Raw genomic sequence first — 16,189 nt, 5'->3', positions numbered from 1 at the left:
ACTTGCTGTAAGTCTCAGGTACATAGACGTGAACTAACTAACGGCACTCCCGAGCAGTCCAAATCATGAACAAAACCCTCTCTATCCTCATAGCAAGACATCCTAGTCAAAACTTCTTGAACTTGCACTGCATGGCCAGAGAGGAATTGCCAGGAAAACTTTTCAAGGCCACAGCTCAGGAAAACAACCCACGGCTGACGAGGAGGCCTCACGCAGGCACATGAGTGGGCTGCCCTGGTGTCCAGCAGAGACACAGCTCTGAGCCAAGCAACAACTCCAAGTCTATGAGATGACTCAGGACTGTCAACACCAGCATCTAAAGGAAACAGTTTTCAATAGAGAAATGTTATGGAAGTCATTTTTTTCCTGAAGTGTTCTTTACGTGTCGGTTTGGTATCGTGAAATGGAAATTGAGAGAACTTTGCATATACTGAGCTGAAGAAAGCTAAAAAGATGTATTTATTCATCGGACATCGGAAATAATTTCTCAAGCAACTAAAAATGATACCAATTTTACTCCTTCCTACAAAGCTAAAAGATAACGACAGTATTTATGAGACAAACTTTTCAGAAATGTGTCGGCCTAATCTCTGCTCTGCTTCTGTGGCTGACCGGAATATTGCTGTGGAGACGGCACGCTAATAGGTGATGCCAAAGAAATTTGGAAAATCACTAAAAAAGAAGGGCATGAGGGCAAAGGAACTTTAGCTGAAGTGAGGACACAGATTCCAAGCCCTAAGGAAGTAAGAGAAAACACCGAATACCAAGCAGTCCTCGGCACCCCAAGGCTGCCCTAGAGCAAGACCATTCTGTACTTACAAAGTGGAGAAACTCAGACTCACTTTGGCTGAGCAGGCTGTACACTTATCAAAGGCCAGGCTGACTGGAAGAACATTATCAAATCTTGATAAAAATCCACGGATCTGGAAGACAAAAAAAAAAAAAAAGGACAATACTATTTTAAAAATGACAAAAAGCATTTTCCAAACTCCACATGAACTGGACATCTTCATTCAATGAAAAGACAAAGAACAGCTGTGACCAGAGTCATATTGTGACTCCTGTACCGCCTGTAGTAAATCCACACTCGGTGTATACTAGTGGGTTTCTATATACAAATAATGGCACAACTATCTCAAAGCAACACTAAACACGAACAGAGGCACAGCACCACCTGCAGTTTGACTTTTCTGACTGCAAAGTTCAATCAAAAATAAGAAGTCATGGCATAACCAGTTAAATGCATTTTCCCCTCGCCATGTCTGTACCATGTAATCTGAACTGTGGTGCATTCCTAAACAGTGTCATTAACATGATACACACACCTAATGCAGTTGAAATGGCATAGGAAGATAATCGCAATTTAAACAGTATCAGCACTGCGGAGTTTTTGCAGAAACACCAAAGTGGGTATAACGTTAGAACCCAAAAACCACAGTCTTTGAACAAAACCCACTCCCAGGAAAAGAAAGGAAACCCAGATAATTGAGTCTGTCTGATACTGCATTGCTTTGTATTTCTTATCCTAGGAACTCCAAGACACTTCCCTGAAATAAATTCAGTTCATTTATGACTGAGGACTCCTCCATTAATGAATTACTGGTCATCTTCTTCCACCAAAGTGAGTTAACCAAACAAAGACCACCATAAAAACCACCCCAGAAACAAACAGTTAATTCTAGACCCCTGCAGAGAATGCTGCACTCGCTGAGCTGGTTTCATGGGTGACTGCTAAGAGAAACCAGCCATTTGGAAAAGGATTAGATGTCACAATATTTGAAAGATTATCTATTTTCATTTTATAGTTGAAGTTATATTTGTGTTAGAACATCTCAATAGAGATGACACTCATGACAGTCACTAAATGTAAGTGCGAAAACAGATACAGGGCTGACAGAAGTCGTAATTCAAGTTTTCTGATTAAAGTCCATATTTGAAATGGATCATACCTCAAAGGAGAGCCTCAAACAGAACAATAATGTGATTAAAATCATACAAGGAGCTAAAACAAATCAGAGCTGACTGACTGGACCGTTACCATTCTCACCATCAGGAAAGACACAAACTGTGAGATCATTATTTTTCTAAAGGGTTAACTAAAGGTTATCAAGTTGATCACAGATCAGCAGGCAGTTTTCTGAAGGAAGGTATCAGTGTAACAGATAACAACAGCTCTGTCCAGCAACTTGAAGAACAGCATCCTTAACACATCCAGCAGAAGAATGAGGGCTGCTGTTTTGCACCAGAAATACATTAATACTTTGGAGAACTACAATAGCTGTGAGTTGGCTGGATTCAATTTTTTTTCCTCTAAAGTCAGAAGGGATTTCAAAGTTACTTTTGTTCACTTTTTAAATGCTCCTGTTGTCAGCTCTGACAGGGAACAGAGAAGTCAGGAGTTGCCTTATTCACATGCTGCCAGCTCCAAACAAATTCCTGCTCAGCAGGTGGCAGGAATCGTGCGTCCGCAAGCAGGACAGACACCACACCAGGAACACAACTACCATGGCCTGTGCGATGGCTTATTTTCTTATTTTTATTTTTTTTAACAAACATGGTGAGCCAGTCCTTCGGGGAACAGAACCAGCAGTCAGTATGTTTTTGTTAAGGAGGCGAAGCCTGAGAGATTTGCCTTGTACCAGTTCTCAGCTAGCTCACCACTTATTTACCTGATGAGGAACAAGTCCAAGAGAAGTAGGCGGCTCATTCATTCTGTCATCACTACTGCTGGCCACAGCATACCCACTGCCAAAAACCCAGGAAGGAAAATTAGAACAAGGCAAATACCCAACAGTCAAAATTTCCAGTGAGCTTCGAGACGTTTTGTTAAGGCTTATGGTTTAGCATCTGGAAAGGAATCTATCTGGAAAGCCTGTTCCAGAGTAACTGAGATGCAGCATGGGAATATAAAAACCCCTTTTCGGAATCAGTCTCAGAGATTAGTAACATACTGCTGTCCAACTCCTAACTCACTACTTCTTTCACGGATTTTAAAGGCAGAAAACAAGCCTAAATTTCAAAGTAATTTCTCTATCAAACCCACTTTACTTTACATAAGATTCTGCAACACTTGGCTTATCTTGAAGCCCTTCAGGTGACATATGTAGCTATGATAGCTCCTCATTATGCTCCAGCACCCTCTGGAGCAAAGGAATGCCAAGATCCACTAACAGGAATACTTTCTTCTTCTCAGTATTTTTATATTCCCAGTACTTTTCTACTTTTATACTCAAAAAGAGAGAAAACCGCCAGTTTGCAAGATAAAAACTTAAGATTTGATGAACCAGTTCTCAAGCGCTGTTAAATTACACTAGTACAGTAGATATGAGCCATACATTGCACCTTACGGAATTGCCCTGCTTCATGTGTACTTCCTCTTCCTTCTCCCAAAAGATTCTATTAAATAAATCTTATTTCTCAGAGAACACCTTTTGATCCCCAGCCCAGAAATGACTCACCCTTCTGGATGCTGTAACACAGAAACCATTAACTCCACTGCAAGCGCTCCAGCTACCATGGCTAACCCAGGCCGACTGACCGTGCACTGCTGATCCAACGTCCGATCCCTGGTGGACTAAAGACAGACAACTCTAAAGGAGAGAAAAAACTAACTCAAGGGTAACCAGTTGCTCTACTAGTCAAAACATCTTCTGTTCCATGCTATTAATTTCTTTCATCCTCCAAATATAAGCTGAGCCATTTCTTAACCCTGCGTACATCAATATAAACCAAATCCCTTTACGAAACACCATTTAAAGGAAATAAAAATTCAAGTTGCAACAACAGAGATAAATAATCCCCACTTGCATAAGGTTCTACTCACATCCCCTGGTGCCACAACATCATTGCAGAAGTAGCAGCCCAGTTTATAGCCAGGGATATTTGAAAAGAGCGAGGATCCCAGAAGATCGGATGCACCAGAGGCGTTGTTGAAACATGAATCACCACATTCTTGCTGTTTTGGTTTCTTCAGTCCGTGTCTCATAACAACAAATGTGTCAAATCCCAGCGCAGCGTTGATGACCAACTGTGAACAATGAGGAGAGAACAACAGATTTTAAGTGAGCCAAAAGGGGAGGGGAAAAAAAATGCCTCAAGGTTTCATTCACTGTAAATGTCAAAAACATCCCACATGCTGTAGAGGGACAAAAAACCTATTAACTGCAGATCTATCATCCGAACCATCAGCAAGAGATTTTCTGATAGGTGCAGAATTCCAGTTGTCAAGCATTTAGAAAACACACAACCAGCTGGAAGCCTGTTTCAGAAATCCACAAACCATCACATTTCTCTGTATGTTTCAGGGAAATTCGATACCAATTCACAACTCCCTCTAATTGTTACACCAACCCATGCACACTTGCTGAGGGAAAAAAAGAAAGGGAAGAGAAACTCTGTAAATGTGTTGTGCTGAAGCCAGATTCACCCCAACTAACGTTCAGTGTCCCACTACAGGTACTGAAGCGCTAAGCACTGATAGGAACTACCATCCACACATCCAAATCCATAAAACGAATAGGACTGATGCTGGAAAATCTTATTTTGGTTCCAGCTAGGAATTTATTTTCAAGTTTGCTGCACATTCTGTCCATTCATATTCCCCCAGTGCTGAGACACTCCAAGTGCTGTTGAAGTACAACAGCAGCTGCCAATAACAAGTTCTCATGTCATTTGGAATTCTACATGTGGTCTGAAATACAACCCATTACACGCTCATGTATGACAAAGCAATGTACGCCAAGTCTGTTACCCAAAAAAATCTCTGCTCAGCGAGGAAAGCAATTAGTGATTACTCATGGTCTTCACATGCATCTGGTTAGTCCCACAGGGAGCACAAGCAGCTGTGGTACACAATTACTCTGTCATCATCTTCCCCTTTCTCTTCAGTTTGTGACAAGTGCTTAGAGCCATCTGAAGCTGATCCATTATGACCAAGAAGTCATAAATCCCAAACAATGACTGTGGCCAGGTCAGAAGTATTACATCGTGTCAGATACAGATATTTTCGATAGAAATTCTAGTACAGCAGTTTGTTATTTTTCTTTCCTACAGCCAGGAATCATTTGAAGGAGGGACCTGGAGGGAAGCTGTCAAGAATTAGCCATCTCCACATTTGAGATTTATGCTTGTCTAAGATATTTGTTTTGGCAGGAAGGACTCCAGGAACATCAAAGATCATCAAAGCAACCGAAGGATTACAAGGGAAAGCAACTCTTCCTTCTACCCACGTACCCCTTAGAGAATGTCACACAGGTTATCATTTCCTGTGCACCTTTTGGAGACCTGGGGGTCTGGAGCGCAGCGGTACCTCACGTTTGCAGCTGACACACAATCTCACCCCTGAAGCACAGCTCTTATTAAACGTTTATCAACAGGAAGTATGCTGGAAAGCAGATACTGACCGATTAAGTCTGGACACCTCGAGATTTCAGTGCTGTGCTTGTTTGGTGACAGAGAGTTCCACCTCCTCACATCACAGTGATCTTATGAAAAGGAAACCCCTGTGGTGCAGTCAGGCACTAAGCCACTGAGTATCAGAGAACAAAAGAAAGGACAGTGCACACACTGCTTACAACTACCACCCAGCCCACCCACCAGAGAGAAGGCTGGTACCTTCCAGTCCCCAGTGTTGTCAGCCTGCTCTTTATGTCATTTCTGTGCTGTTTTCACACAGCTAAAGAACTGCTGAAAGACCACGGGTGCGACCTGCAGAAAAGGCTGTAGGAGTAAGGATGAGCTGATGAAGTTAGCAAGTTACACACACTCAGTTACTCCTAAAGCCACGCTCCAGGGAAGGCCACTCCAGGGACACACTGATCTTTTCACTGGTAGTGTAGTTTACTGGCAAAGGGAAGACCATCCCAGCTACAAAGACAAACCAGCCTACTGCTCAGGATCAAAAATCTATTTAAAATAAGGAAAGAAGGAAAGAAAAGAAAATAATTTAAGACCTTGGCTTCAAAAAAACAAGAACTGTTTGACTTGGAAAAATCTGCTTACAAAGCGGGTGCAGAGGAAATTTAGTTAAGTTCAGATGAACATAAACTTCAGGAGAACGGGGAACATACTTGGAAGAGTCATAGCTGAAAAGTCACAAAAGTCAGGAAACACAAAAATCGAAGATCGAATAACTCTATTGACTCAGCTCGTCACACAGGTGTTGTTTTCCACTCGTGTTCAGTTCACAGCTCAGTAAACGGCTTCGGACACCTTCCCCCTCTGCCATGGATCACACAGGATGGGCACTGTGCGTAAGCTCCCGGGTAAAACCTTAATACTTGCACTTTCTGATTGTGTGCTATTTTAACTGAGCAATTTAACTGCACAATTCTTAAATGAATTAATGAAATTAATGAAACACTCTTTTACTGAAGTCTGCATCACGATAGCAAAGGAAGCAACTGCTCAGGATAATTTAGTCGGATTCTTCAGCAGAACCACATTTCCAACACTGGTTAATTAGGAGAGAGGTGCTGCTTCCCGAATCCTCTGTGATTTCGAGTCTTCTTTCACAGGCAAAGGCTGGAGGCCACACTGTCTTCAACATTCACACTTGGGTAAAGGCTCTCTCCTTCACATCTAATCCTCACAGTAAGACTTGTAGAACAGGAAAAAAAAGGCTCAAACTCTCCTCCTCACGTGCTTTTGTCACTCTCCTGGAAAGATTGTGTTAAGCTGATGTTTGATTTCTCAGCCTGGTTCACATGACCACAATGGACATTTTAATGACCTAAGCACTTCTACGTACAGCCTTCCTGATCTCATACACAGAATATAAAGCTTCAGACACTATTTTTTTTCCTAAGAGAACTCAGCTCTGAATTTCATATACCACAGCCCTCTCCCTTCCTTTTTCTTTGCCTGTGACAGGAGGATAAGACTCTTAAGCTACAGAAATACATTCAAAACTACCCGAGTAGTCCCGGGCAGATGCATTGGCTCAGCACAACAGTGTTTTCCAATAAAGCAATGAGGAAAAAACTGAAGTTAAGTTTAACCAAAAAAGTGTCGGCATATTTTTCAGTTCAGGATCCACTTTCTAATTTTCCACTTTTGAGATGTATTTTCAAACGGGCTTTCAGACAAGTTTCTATGATTCACAGCCCCTATCAGTCATTACAGTAATGTCTTTAGTCCTCACTATGAAATCATTTCTCTTAGGGTTACTATGAAATACGTACCCTTGTCTAGTCCGGATCTTTTGGGCATCACCAAGACACTGAGCAACATGCTGTAAGTTGGCCTGATTTTGAACAGGGAGTTGAACCAGATCACTGCCAGAGTTCTCTTTCAAACTGTATCACTCAGTGATACAAGTTTCTGTTTCCTCTTTCCAACATTATTTTTTTGCCCTAGACAGAACCTTTGAGGCTACCGAAAATAAGAATCTGCTACAGAAAAAGAGAAACCACACAATCACAGGTATCTTTCAGGTATACATAGCTGGTTGACAGGCAAGAGCTGACACACAGGGATAAGTACATGGTACCATACCTTCCTCTTGCTGGCTGCAATGACAGCAGGAAGCCATCGACTCTCTCGAGTGTCCATTAGCAGGAAAACAACATCATGAGCATCAATAAGCTCTTCAAGTTTAGCCACATCCTTCCGAGCCTGCGCCATTGTTACTTCTGAAAAATTCACTGGGTGGCCTGGCATGGGGATGCTCATGTTGTAGCCTTCTGAACTCTGGATGGAGACAGAAAACAACCTATTGAACAGACAACCTTGTGATGGCATAGAGTCAAGAAACAAACTGTATTAAGAGAGATGCAAAGTATCACTCATTCTCCTCTTTGTTTTGAATTCTTTGAGAACAACAGCCTCGAATGATTTTCATGTAATTCAACCAGCCATATGTGAACTTGATACAGAAGAAAATCACTTCTGAGACCTGTTCCTGCAGCGCTTCGATGTCTGGAGGCTCGCACCATGCAGATGCTGAAAGAGCTTGTTCCTACGGCAGAAACACGTCTCCTCCAACACCGTATTTGGGCAAAGCATCTTCAGTAGAAAATGGCTAAAGAGCCAAATCAGCACGTACACAATGCAAACAATTAACTCACTCATTGGGAAACACGTTAACACAGTCTGTCAGCCATCTGCCATTGAGAAGAACAGACCCTTCCTCCGTGGAACAGAGGCACAGGCCTGGCCAAGGCCTCCTTGCTTGTTGCTGTGCTGTAAGCAACTACCAATTCAAAAGCCAAAATTTAAAAGCCAGATGAACCAAACATAAATTACATGGGAAGAGAAGGAAGGAAGGTTGGTGGAACGTGCTTTTGTACAGACCAACGACATGCACAACTCGCTAATCCAGGTGAGACAAAGAACCAGAATGGTAGAGTATAAGTTCTGAACTTCATAAATATGTCTGAGGTTAAAAAATAGACACACAGAGCAGCTTGGGGAAGTAAATTGTGGTAATATCTGCAATAACCATGCCAAAGGATGCATTTTTTCCTCACCCCTGCCTCCCACCTCCAAGGTAGAGTCCAAGTGAGGAGAGTCCTCCATCACCAGCACAGACTTTTTACTGGAGCAGGTTTTACCTTCACTGACATTATCTCTTCCAAAAGGCTGTGACAGGAACACAAAGCTTAATCCATGCTGTATATGACTAACGCATTTACGGATAACTCATCAAGCTCCTGTGCTGCAGACACGTGTTGATTTCTTAGATAAATATAACTGACACTGACAGTGATGTAGAATGTCCATTTTTGTTAAAAAAAATTAAAATCAACAAATAAGCAAGTAAGTTGGACACTAGCTGCAGGGGAATAGAGTAACACGGCTTGTAAAACACTAAAACCTCTCCAGAATTCAGAAAAAACCTCTCTCAAGTGACTATAGCTGTAGGAATACATGAGTCTAGCAGCTTCAATAGCTTCAGTTTTATTTGAGTAACTGTGCCTTGGAGAAAGAACACCAGTCACACGCATACTGTAAGATGGAGTAAATGTGCATGTATCACCAAAGGCAGATCTCACCACTCCACAGACTTCCAAAATCGCAGGGTGGCTCTGCATGACAAAGACTTTCGCTTGGCTGTTCACAAAAAGGCTCAAGTTTTAAGGCCAGAATCTTTATACTTCATAAAAGATTTAAAATGTCTTCAAATTACCACAACAAAATACGATTTGGTTACCATCCCAGAAAGTATTAGAATCGTGTACTTATTAAAAGAAAAGGGACTGTATGTCCAAAATCAGAAAAGATAATGCACTTTTTTTAAGCAAAGACTGAAATGTTGCGATTTGCGGTGCTACCATAAACTCCTCTCTCATTTTTATTCAGATTTCTATTAACTTCCTGCGTTTTCTGTTAAACCATGGCTCAGATCACTTAGAAGATACCTGTGCTTGAGACATTAAACCTGACCAAATGCATGGGCAGGTACACGGAAAATTAAGACATGTGACGCTGCCATCATTAACTTGTTTTATGGGAGATACCTACAAGAAGTGCCCCCCACGCACTGTAGTACAAAGGATGAGCAAACACTGAAGACAGTGGAGTTCTGTGCCTGAATCCTTCAGGAGATGATTGTTTAAGAGGCAATGAAGTGAAATGCCACAGCAGCTATAGGAGTGACTCTGTGCATTACCTACTTGTAAGGACAGGCTGTGAATCAATCCGTAAATTCTGCTGTTTGAGTCCTCTCTTCTCTTTTATTACAAAGCTCTAAGCTACAGCTAATGATCATCTTAGAAGCAGAATAAAACAAATCAAAGCTCCTCGCCAAAGCATTCCTTCTCGTTTCATTTGCAATGATGAGGTGGTTACTCTTCCAACTAGAAAGGATGTAAAATTAAAAAAATAAAGAATTCACAGAGGGCAGTCAAGCATTTCAAAGCAACCAGGAGAAACTGCATTTTGTGTGCAAAATACTACCCCCTTTGAAAGCACAGGAAGGAAATTAGGCTGCAAGTGCAGCCTGCAGTCACAGAGGCAGCTCCCTTCCAGAAGCCCAGCAATGTCACCCAGGCTAGCAAAACCTCCAGCTACAGCAGCTTCAGTCCAGACCCTCCCAAAGCACTAGGACTTCACACAGGCTAATGGAAGACTTAATGTCAGTCCACGGGCTTGGCCCGCTGCTTAAACCTCACCACCCCTGCAGGCTGCCAGCCAGATGTTCACTGTTTGGACCAGAGTTTTTACTGGCAAGCCCTGTTAATTTTTGTTAGTCCTAGGATGTTGTTTCTCTGGACGTACAGTCAAACATGATAACTCTTCTCCACAAATTCTGCTGCAGAAATGAGTTTCACCAAAAAAATCTTAGAAACACTCTGTCCTAAGGGTGCAGAGGATCTGTGCAAGGCCATAAAGTGATAACACCAGGTTTGAGTACCACTGCAGGGTGACCAGCCCTGACCCACCCACGGCACGAGGAAACAACAGAGGATGGGTAACACGGACAGGGACAATGTGCTAAGACAACAGTGGCAGATGCAGAACATCCGAGGCGCATAGGAGAGGAAAAACTCCTTACCTGCAGCGTGGGTTGCACACTGTCTATGCTATTACTGAACGGGAAAATGAATATCAAATGTCCTAATGCTGACAGACACAGGCTCCCTAGAACATTGTTACTGGTTCTCCCTTATTGCTGGAAGCTCTTCTGCACGTTACATTTAACTTCTTTTTCTTAAACCTCATCACAATCTCAAGATGCGGTAGCACAGCCTGGTCTTTTGCTTTCTTGGTGATTTTTAACAAGAAAACTCCTAACATTAACTTTTGATCTTTATCTCTATGTGCTAAACTGTATCATTCAGGATCCCACAAACAGCTTTTCTCTCTTCTGAAGTCCTCCTTCTTTCTTAATATTCCTGTTTGGGTTTCTTCAAGTTTAAAAAGTGAGCAACCACGTGACACAAATCCTCAGTAGCATCCTGTTGGTGCCCTGTGTGACACTGCACAGACACTTTCTTTTCAGTGCTTGTTCTACTATTTAATATTTCTGTAAGTAAATGAACATCACCACTGAACCGGTTACACTACAGTGCTGCAAGGTTAGATGAAGTTCTAGGAATGTTCACAGTCTCCTCTGATTTACTTACCAGAAGTTCTGGAAGTGAAACATTTTGAATTTTTTCATACTGGGGATCATATTTTGACACACAAATATTCATTGAATTACGATTTAGTACCAATACTGATTTCAGAAATAACAGGATCAACATAGACACAACCAGAACAATAGCACGGAGCGAGCTATTGGTGGGTCTTTCATCATAAAGCTTCTAAAACAATATAAAAAATTATTCTTGTCTTTTGTTCCCTTTTGTTCCCTTTCAACTACTTCATTTTGATAGCAAGTTATTACCACCGGGCTCCGAAAAAGAAGAGTACTTTGGTCAAAGGTCAACACTGACATCTTCTCCAGGCTGTACTTCTCTTTTCTAGAAGCTAAAGATAAGTTATTTGCCTCCAGTGTAGAAAATCAACTTAAATAAGACTGCAGATTTAGGGTATAAAACTTAATAAGAAACCCCAATTATACATCAATTCCTTCCAGACCCTCTGCTCCCAGAACAGACAACTAATGTGTCTAAACCCACGTTTAGAGCAGAGTGGGAAAACAGAGTATGAAAAGCAGCCAATACCGAACGTTCTGTAGGACATACTAGACAGCAAAAGATTTCACTTCACTATCAGTGGTTTAGATGATCATTAATTATATTTCGTTATTACAAATATTTGTTGTCTCAATGAAGTTTAATAGGCACAGAGCACTTGAAGTAAAATACATATAGATTTGTCAGTAACCAACATCACACCCGTGCAGTACTTTTCCTGCTCATAATAACGCTTCATTACTAGAACTTGGACTAGTTATTTCAAGCTGCTGGTTCTCTTCCAAGGGATGTATTAACCCATTTTAAATGCTGATCTTACCACTCCTGGGAAGATTTTCTGTAGCCTGTCTGCTGCTGCAAGTGCCTTAGGCTTCCCCCCGCTAAGACAGTCTTCAAACTCATACAGCGACTGTCGCACTGGGTTGGAGTAGGAGATCTTTGCATTGTCCACAAAGGTGATCTTCCTCACACCCCAGCCCTACACAAGAAAGAAATTTCAGTCATGATAAGTGCAATGGGCTTAGCCATATACTTTTGAGTAATGCCAGATACTCAAGAAGAGTTTTATCCAATTTTTCAAGAAAGATTGAGCTACAAAAGCTTTTGAAGCTATTCACAGCAACAGTCTTGTACTTGCACTGAAATAAGAGAACAGAAAATGTGGTCTGTCCAAATATATCATTTAAACAGCAATCCCTCAAACATCCCGAATTCACCGGCATGTGGAAAAGATCCCTGAAAGTGAGTATCAGCACAGTTACTTCAAGTGCTGCACTGTGAATTTGATCTTATTAGCTCGTTAATTTGTTCCAGAGTTTCTTGTTCAACCTGGTTTTACATAAATTCAAAACAAATCCCTTTTCTGCTAAGTGAGAGAACTATCTACTATTCTACTGTTAGCAGAACTTCAAGTTATTTCCATTGGCTACAGATCATAGTTCTTCCCTGAGATTTACAGTATCGGCTAACATGAATTCAGTGTAATGTAACGCAGAGGAATACAACTTTTCTCTTACGTGCCACAGCAGCTGTTAAAAAATACATAAATAAAATTATACAGGATTTACAAGAAACAGCAGATTATTTTCAGATCAACTCAGGACTTACCATCAAGGTCCTTGCAACACTACAACCCAGAGTACCAGCTCCCAGCAGCAGACACTTGGCAGACACTATTTTTTCCAAATCAAGAGTAGGCACCAGCCGCCAGCACATCAACTTCAAATTAAGATCCACTGACGATTCCGCTAACCTATACCATGAAATAAATAGCAACACATTCTGAATGTTCTTGTGTTTCCCCAACAACGCAATTACTTTTATTTCAGCTGGAGAAGTCCAATACTTTTTTCAAAGGAGAGAAATAACAATTCAACATACAAGTAATATAAAAAGCAAAGCCCTCAAGCATAATTCCACCTAATAATGTGCATGGCAAAAAGATCAGGAAGAACTCTTTTAATGCTGTTTGTTGGCTTGTGACACATGCAGTATGTTTTTAAGGGTCCTAACCATGAAATTTTAACCATTCTGCCAAGCTGAGACACACAGGAAAAACATGCAAAAATGCAAAAGTCATTCTATATAAACACAGAGACATTGATCCAATCCCCTTGGAACCTCCTCTTGTAACCAGCATGTTGGCCAAACACCATTAATCAACATTCTGGTCAGAGCTGTGACTGCACTGCTTAAAATCACTCCTGAAACGAGAGAGGGAAGATAGCTGGTAAAGCAGAAGTCTAAAACAAGGCATTTGTAGACATCTGCACAACAGTTATTAACCACAGAATTTCACAAGGAAAGTGTTCTCTTTCCAAAGGTAGGATACACAGAGGAGGTGTCAGCTGCCCCTCTGGACGGCTGGAAACATCTACTACAGCCACATATTTCCTTAGGAATTGGAACAAGGGCTTCTGAGAAAGGTAACGATCCAAAACCAAAGTTTTTTCAACAGAATTGATGCAAGCATAAAAATAAAAACAGCCAGGAATCCTGTTAAGCTAAGTGATAAGACACAGACCAGACACATTTGTCCATAAACTACTTCTCCTTTTTCAAATTAACGGTCTCCTGTACCCAGTTACATCTCTCTTCAAATGAAATATTACACCTGCCCCCTAAAGAATGCGGTCAGTTCTTTGTGGAAGTTTTAGAAGGAAAATGATATAGGAAAACCATGCTGAACCTAGTGACAGAATTTTGTGTTCATCAGAACACAGTGTGTTAAAACTCTCGCCAGGTCACCCCCGTCCTCAGATTCCTGACCGTCTCATTCCCTTCTACACCATAAACGTAACTTTTGCAGTAAATCATTTGTTCAACGAGGATTTAAGATCACAATTGCCAAGGCTGGTATATCACCAGCAGCTTCTGTGGGCATTAACAGAAGTGAACATCCATACAAGTTAAGAAGGCCAATGTACATTTACCTCAAGAATTACGAGACCTCAGATGAAGCTTCTCTAACATCCGTGAACATGTTGTGAATTGCCACAATTGCAAGATAAAAATGGCTTAGCCTGGTAGGTAAAATCTGTTACTCTAAATCATTAGGTCACCACACTCCTGCGGTGCATCGTAGTCACAAACTGCAAACGCTTCTGCTGCAGGCAGAGCCCTCCGCTCTGTAAAGGTCCTCACCTCCAACAGGGCTGTCAAACAACATCCGGTCTGTGTGTGACTGTATATTCTTACCTAACGGCTCTGGCATTTCACATTGCCACTTGTTATTGCTTAAGCCTAAGTAAAGCAAGCTACTGAAATTTAAAAGATAATAAACAAGCCTTTTCGGATCCATGCATTCGCTGAGATTCACCATCCTTGGACCCATGCCTCCCTTTTGGTTCTTCTCCCATCCAACAGCTTTTGGACAATCTGTTTGACATATTAAAAAGAAAAAAAGAAGAGGGAAAGTAAGAATGAAGTCTTTACATGACAGAAAAAAGGAATTTTGTTGGAGGGCATCACGCCTCATCGAGCCCTTGCATCTTTAATGTCAAACAGACGGTTATGTTCCAAAGTCAGTACATTTTGTCAAGTTCCATCATCTCTTCACGTCCCCTAGATCCCAGGGATGGGAGAACTATATATCCTGATTATGTAATAATTAAACCATTCACAATGACGATGTGTGAAGCATTCGGAACTTCTTGACTGAGGTAGAGAAATTTTGTGATACTGTCCTGTACACAGAAATTAAGTTCGAGGTTATGTTCTAAGACAAGTTTATTGCTTTAAAACACAGCTGCCTACCTCACCACGGGACTGAAGAAACCATTCCACCCTGCAGCAGGCTTCCTCCCTTTCAGAGACACCCAGCAAGTTTGTAGCACAAATTCACTACCACATGCATGTTTTCTATCTGAGGGACTGTGTTCAAATACAACAAGGGAAACAGAGGCTCATTGCCTGGGTTTTGGATTTCACATGACACCAGGAGGACTCTTTGAAATTAGGAACACAGTTTAAGGAGGAAAAAATTAAGGGAGAATATGCTCTCTTCTTTCTCTTTTGGAGAAAGAACTATTTCCTTTACAGACATTTAACAGGAATTCAAACAATTTAAAATCCATTTGAAATAACTTGGCAAAAGCAATGATTTAGCAGCATTAATTTCTTTTTTCCATCTTCACATTGATGGAGGAAGGAGAAAAAAATGGGAAAGTTTTTTTTTTTTTTTTTTTAATTTAAATGGATTACCTGGGCCGAGGGCTCCCTTTGGAAGTTTTATTTCAAAGATGATGCTGTGGGTTATGTCTCTCACCCCTTGCATGGTCCTGTCTCTGAAGCAGAGCACTTCAACTGACTGGAGAACGCTGCCCCTGCCGTTTCAAAGAGAGAGAGACAGACATGCAGCCGTGTGCTTTGCAATAAAACGTAAGAGACAAAACTAGGAAAATGCAACTTCATTACACAGCAACCTGAATGATTTTCCTACTTTAAATAATACTTTTTTTTCCCCAAATACCAGAGTGTAAAACTACATCCTGTCTTCCCAGCTTCTGTACAATAAAAAAATTCAAGAAGGTACGCTGTAAGAAGACCTGAGAGTGTCTGATTTTCAAAATACAAGTCTACTATTCCTTGGCACTAATTAATTATACAAAATCACAGAATACTTTAAAATTTAAAGATGTGAAAGCAAGGTTACTGGCAGGGTCTGAAGCACATATTTCCAGGCCCATGCATGGGAGGATTAGGACTATCAGCAACTTGTGACGTACAGAAATATAAACCAGAATGATTCACAAAATCAGAATCACTGGAGGCGAGTCATAACCAGGTTAAAAGTTAAACCTCAGGCGGGTGATACGAGTAAGTACCATGAGGGCAAAGATGCCTAATTTGATATCAACCAATAAATAACCTTTCTGGAAAAAAATAAAATGGATACCATTTGTGGGCTGCCAGGATCAGGAAATTTCGCAGTGGCCATCCTGGGTAGTGGGATAAATTGCACGGATCATAAACACCAACGGTCACCTGCAAACAGAGTCGCTCTGAAGGAGAAGTTGTCTATGCACGGTGATACTCAGGTCACGGGAAGAGATATCAGGCATTTTAATGGAACATGGCTGGACAGAGGAGGCCCGGCCCCCCCC

The 16,189-nt window shown here is 41.3% G+C and overlaps 1 protein-coding gene across 1 annotated transcript in view; it reads right to left on the bottom strand.

Moving 5' to 3' along the window:
- Positions 1–16,070, bottom strand: part of ATG7 (autophagy related 7) — a gene marked incomplete at both ends in the record, with an annotated part of 30,447 nt that extends 14,377 nt beyond the window's left edge. Inside the window, 10 exons of the mRNA XM_010132966.1 lie at positions 843–923; positions 2,670–2,745; positions 3,459–3,574; positions 3,824–4,027; positions 7,495–7,689; positions 11,905–12,063; positions 12,693–12,837; positions 14,372–14,462; positions 15,288–15,409; positions 15,982–16,070. Coding sequence (XP_010131268.1) covers positions 843–923; positions 2,670–2,745; positions 3,459–3,574; positions 3,824–4,027; positions 7,495–7,689; positions 11,905–12,063; positions 12,693–12,837; positions 14,372–14,462; positions 15,288–15,409; positions 15,982–16,070 — 1,278 coding nt within the window. The remainder of the gene's footprint in view (positions 1–842; positions 924–2,669; positions 2,746–3,458; positions 3,575–3,823; positions 4,028–7,494; positions 7,690–11,904; positions 12,064–12,692; positions 12,838–14,371; positions 14,463–15,287; positions 15,410–15,981) is intronic.
- Positions 16,071–16,189: the final 119 nt, after the last annotated feature.

This window comes from Buceros rhinoceros, unplaced genomic scaffold (genome assembly GCF_000710305.1).
Source record: "Buceros rhinoceros silvestris isolate BGI_N320 unplaced genomic scaffold, ASM71030v1 scaffold19653, whole genome shotgun sequence".
NCBI lineage: Eukaryota > Metazoa > Chordata > Aves > Bucerotiformes > Bucerotidae > Buceros > Buceros rhinoceros.
This window is presented reverse-complemented; position numbering and strand designations above follow the sequence as displayed.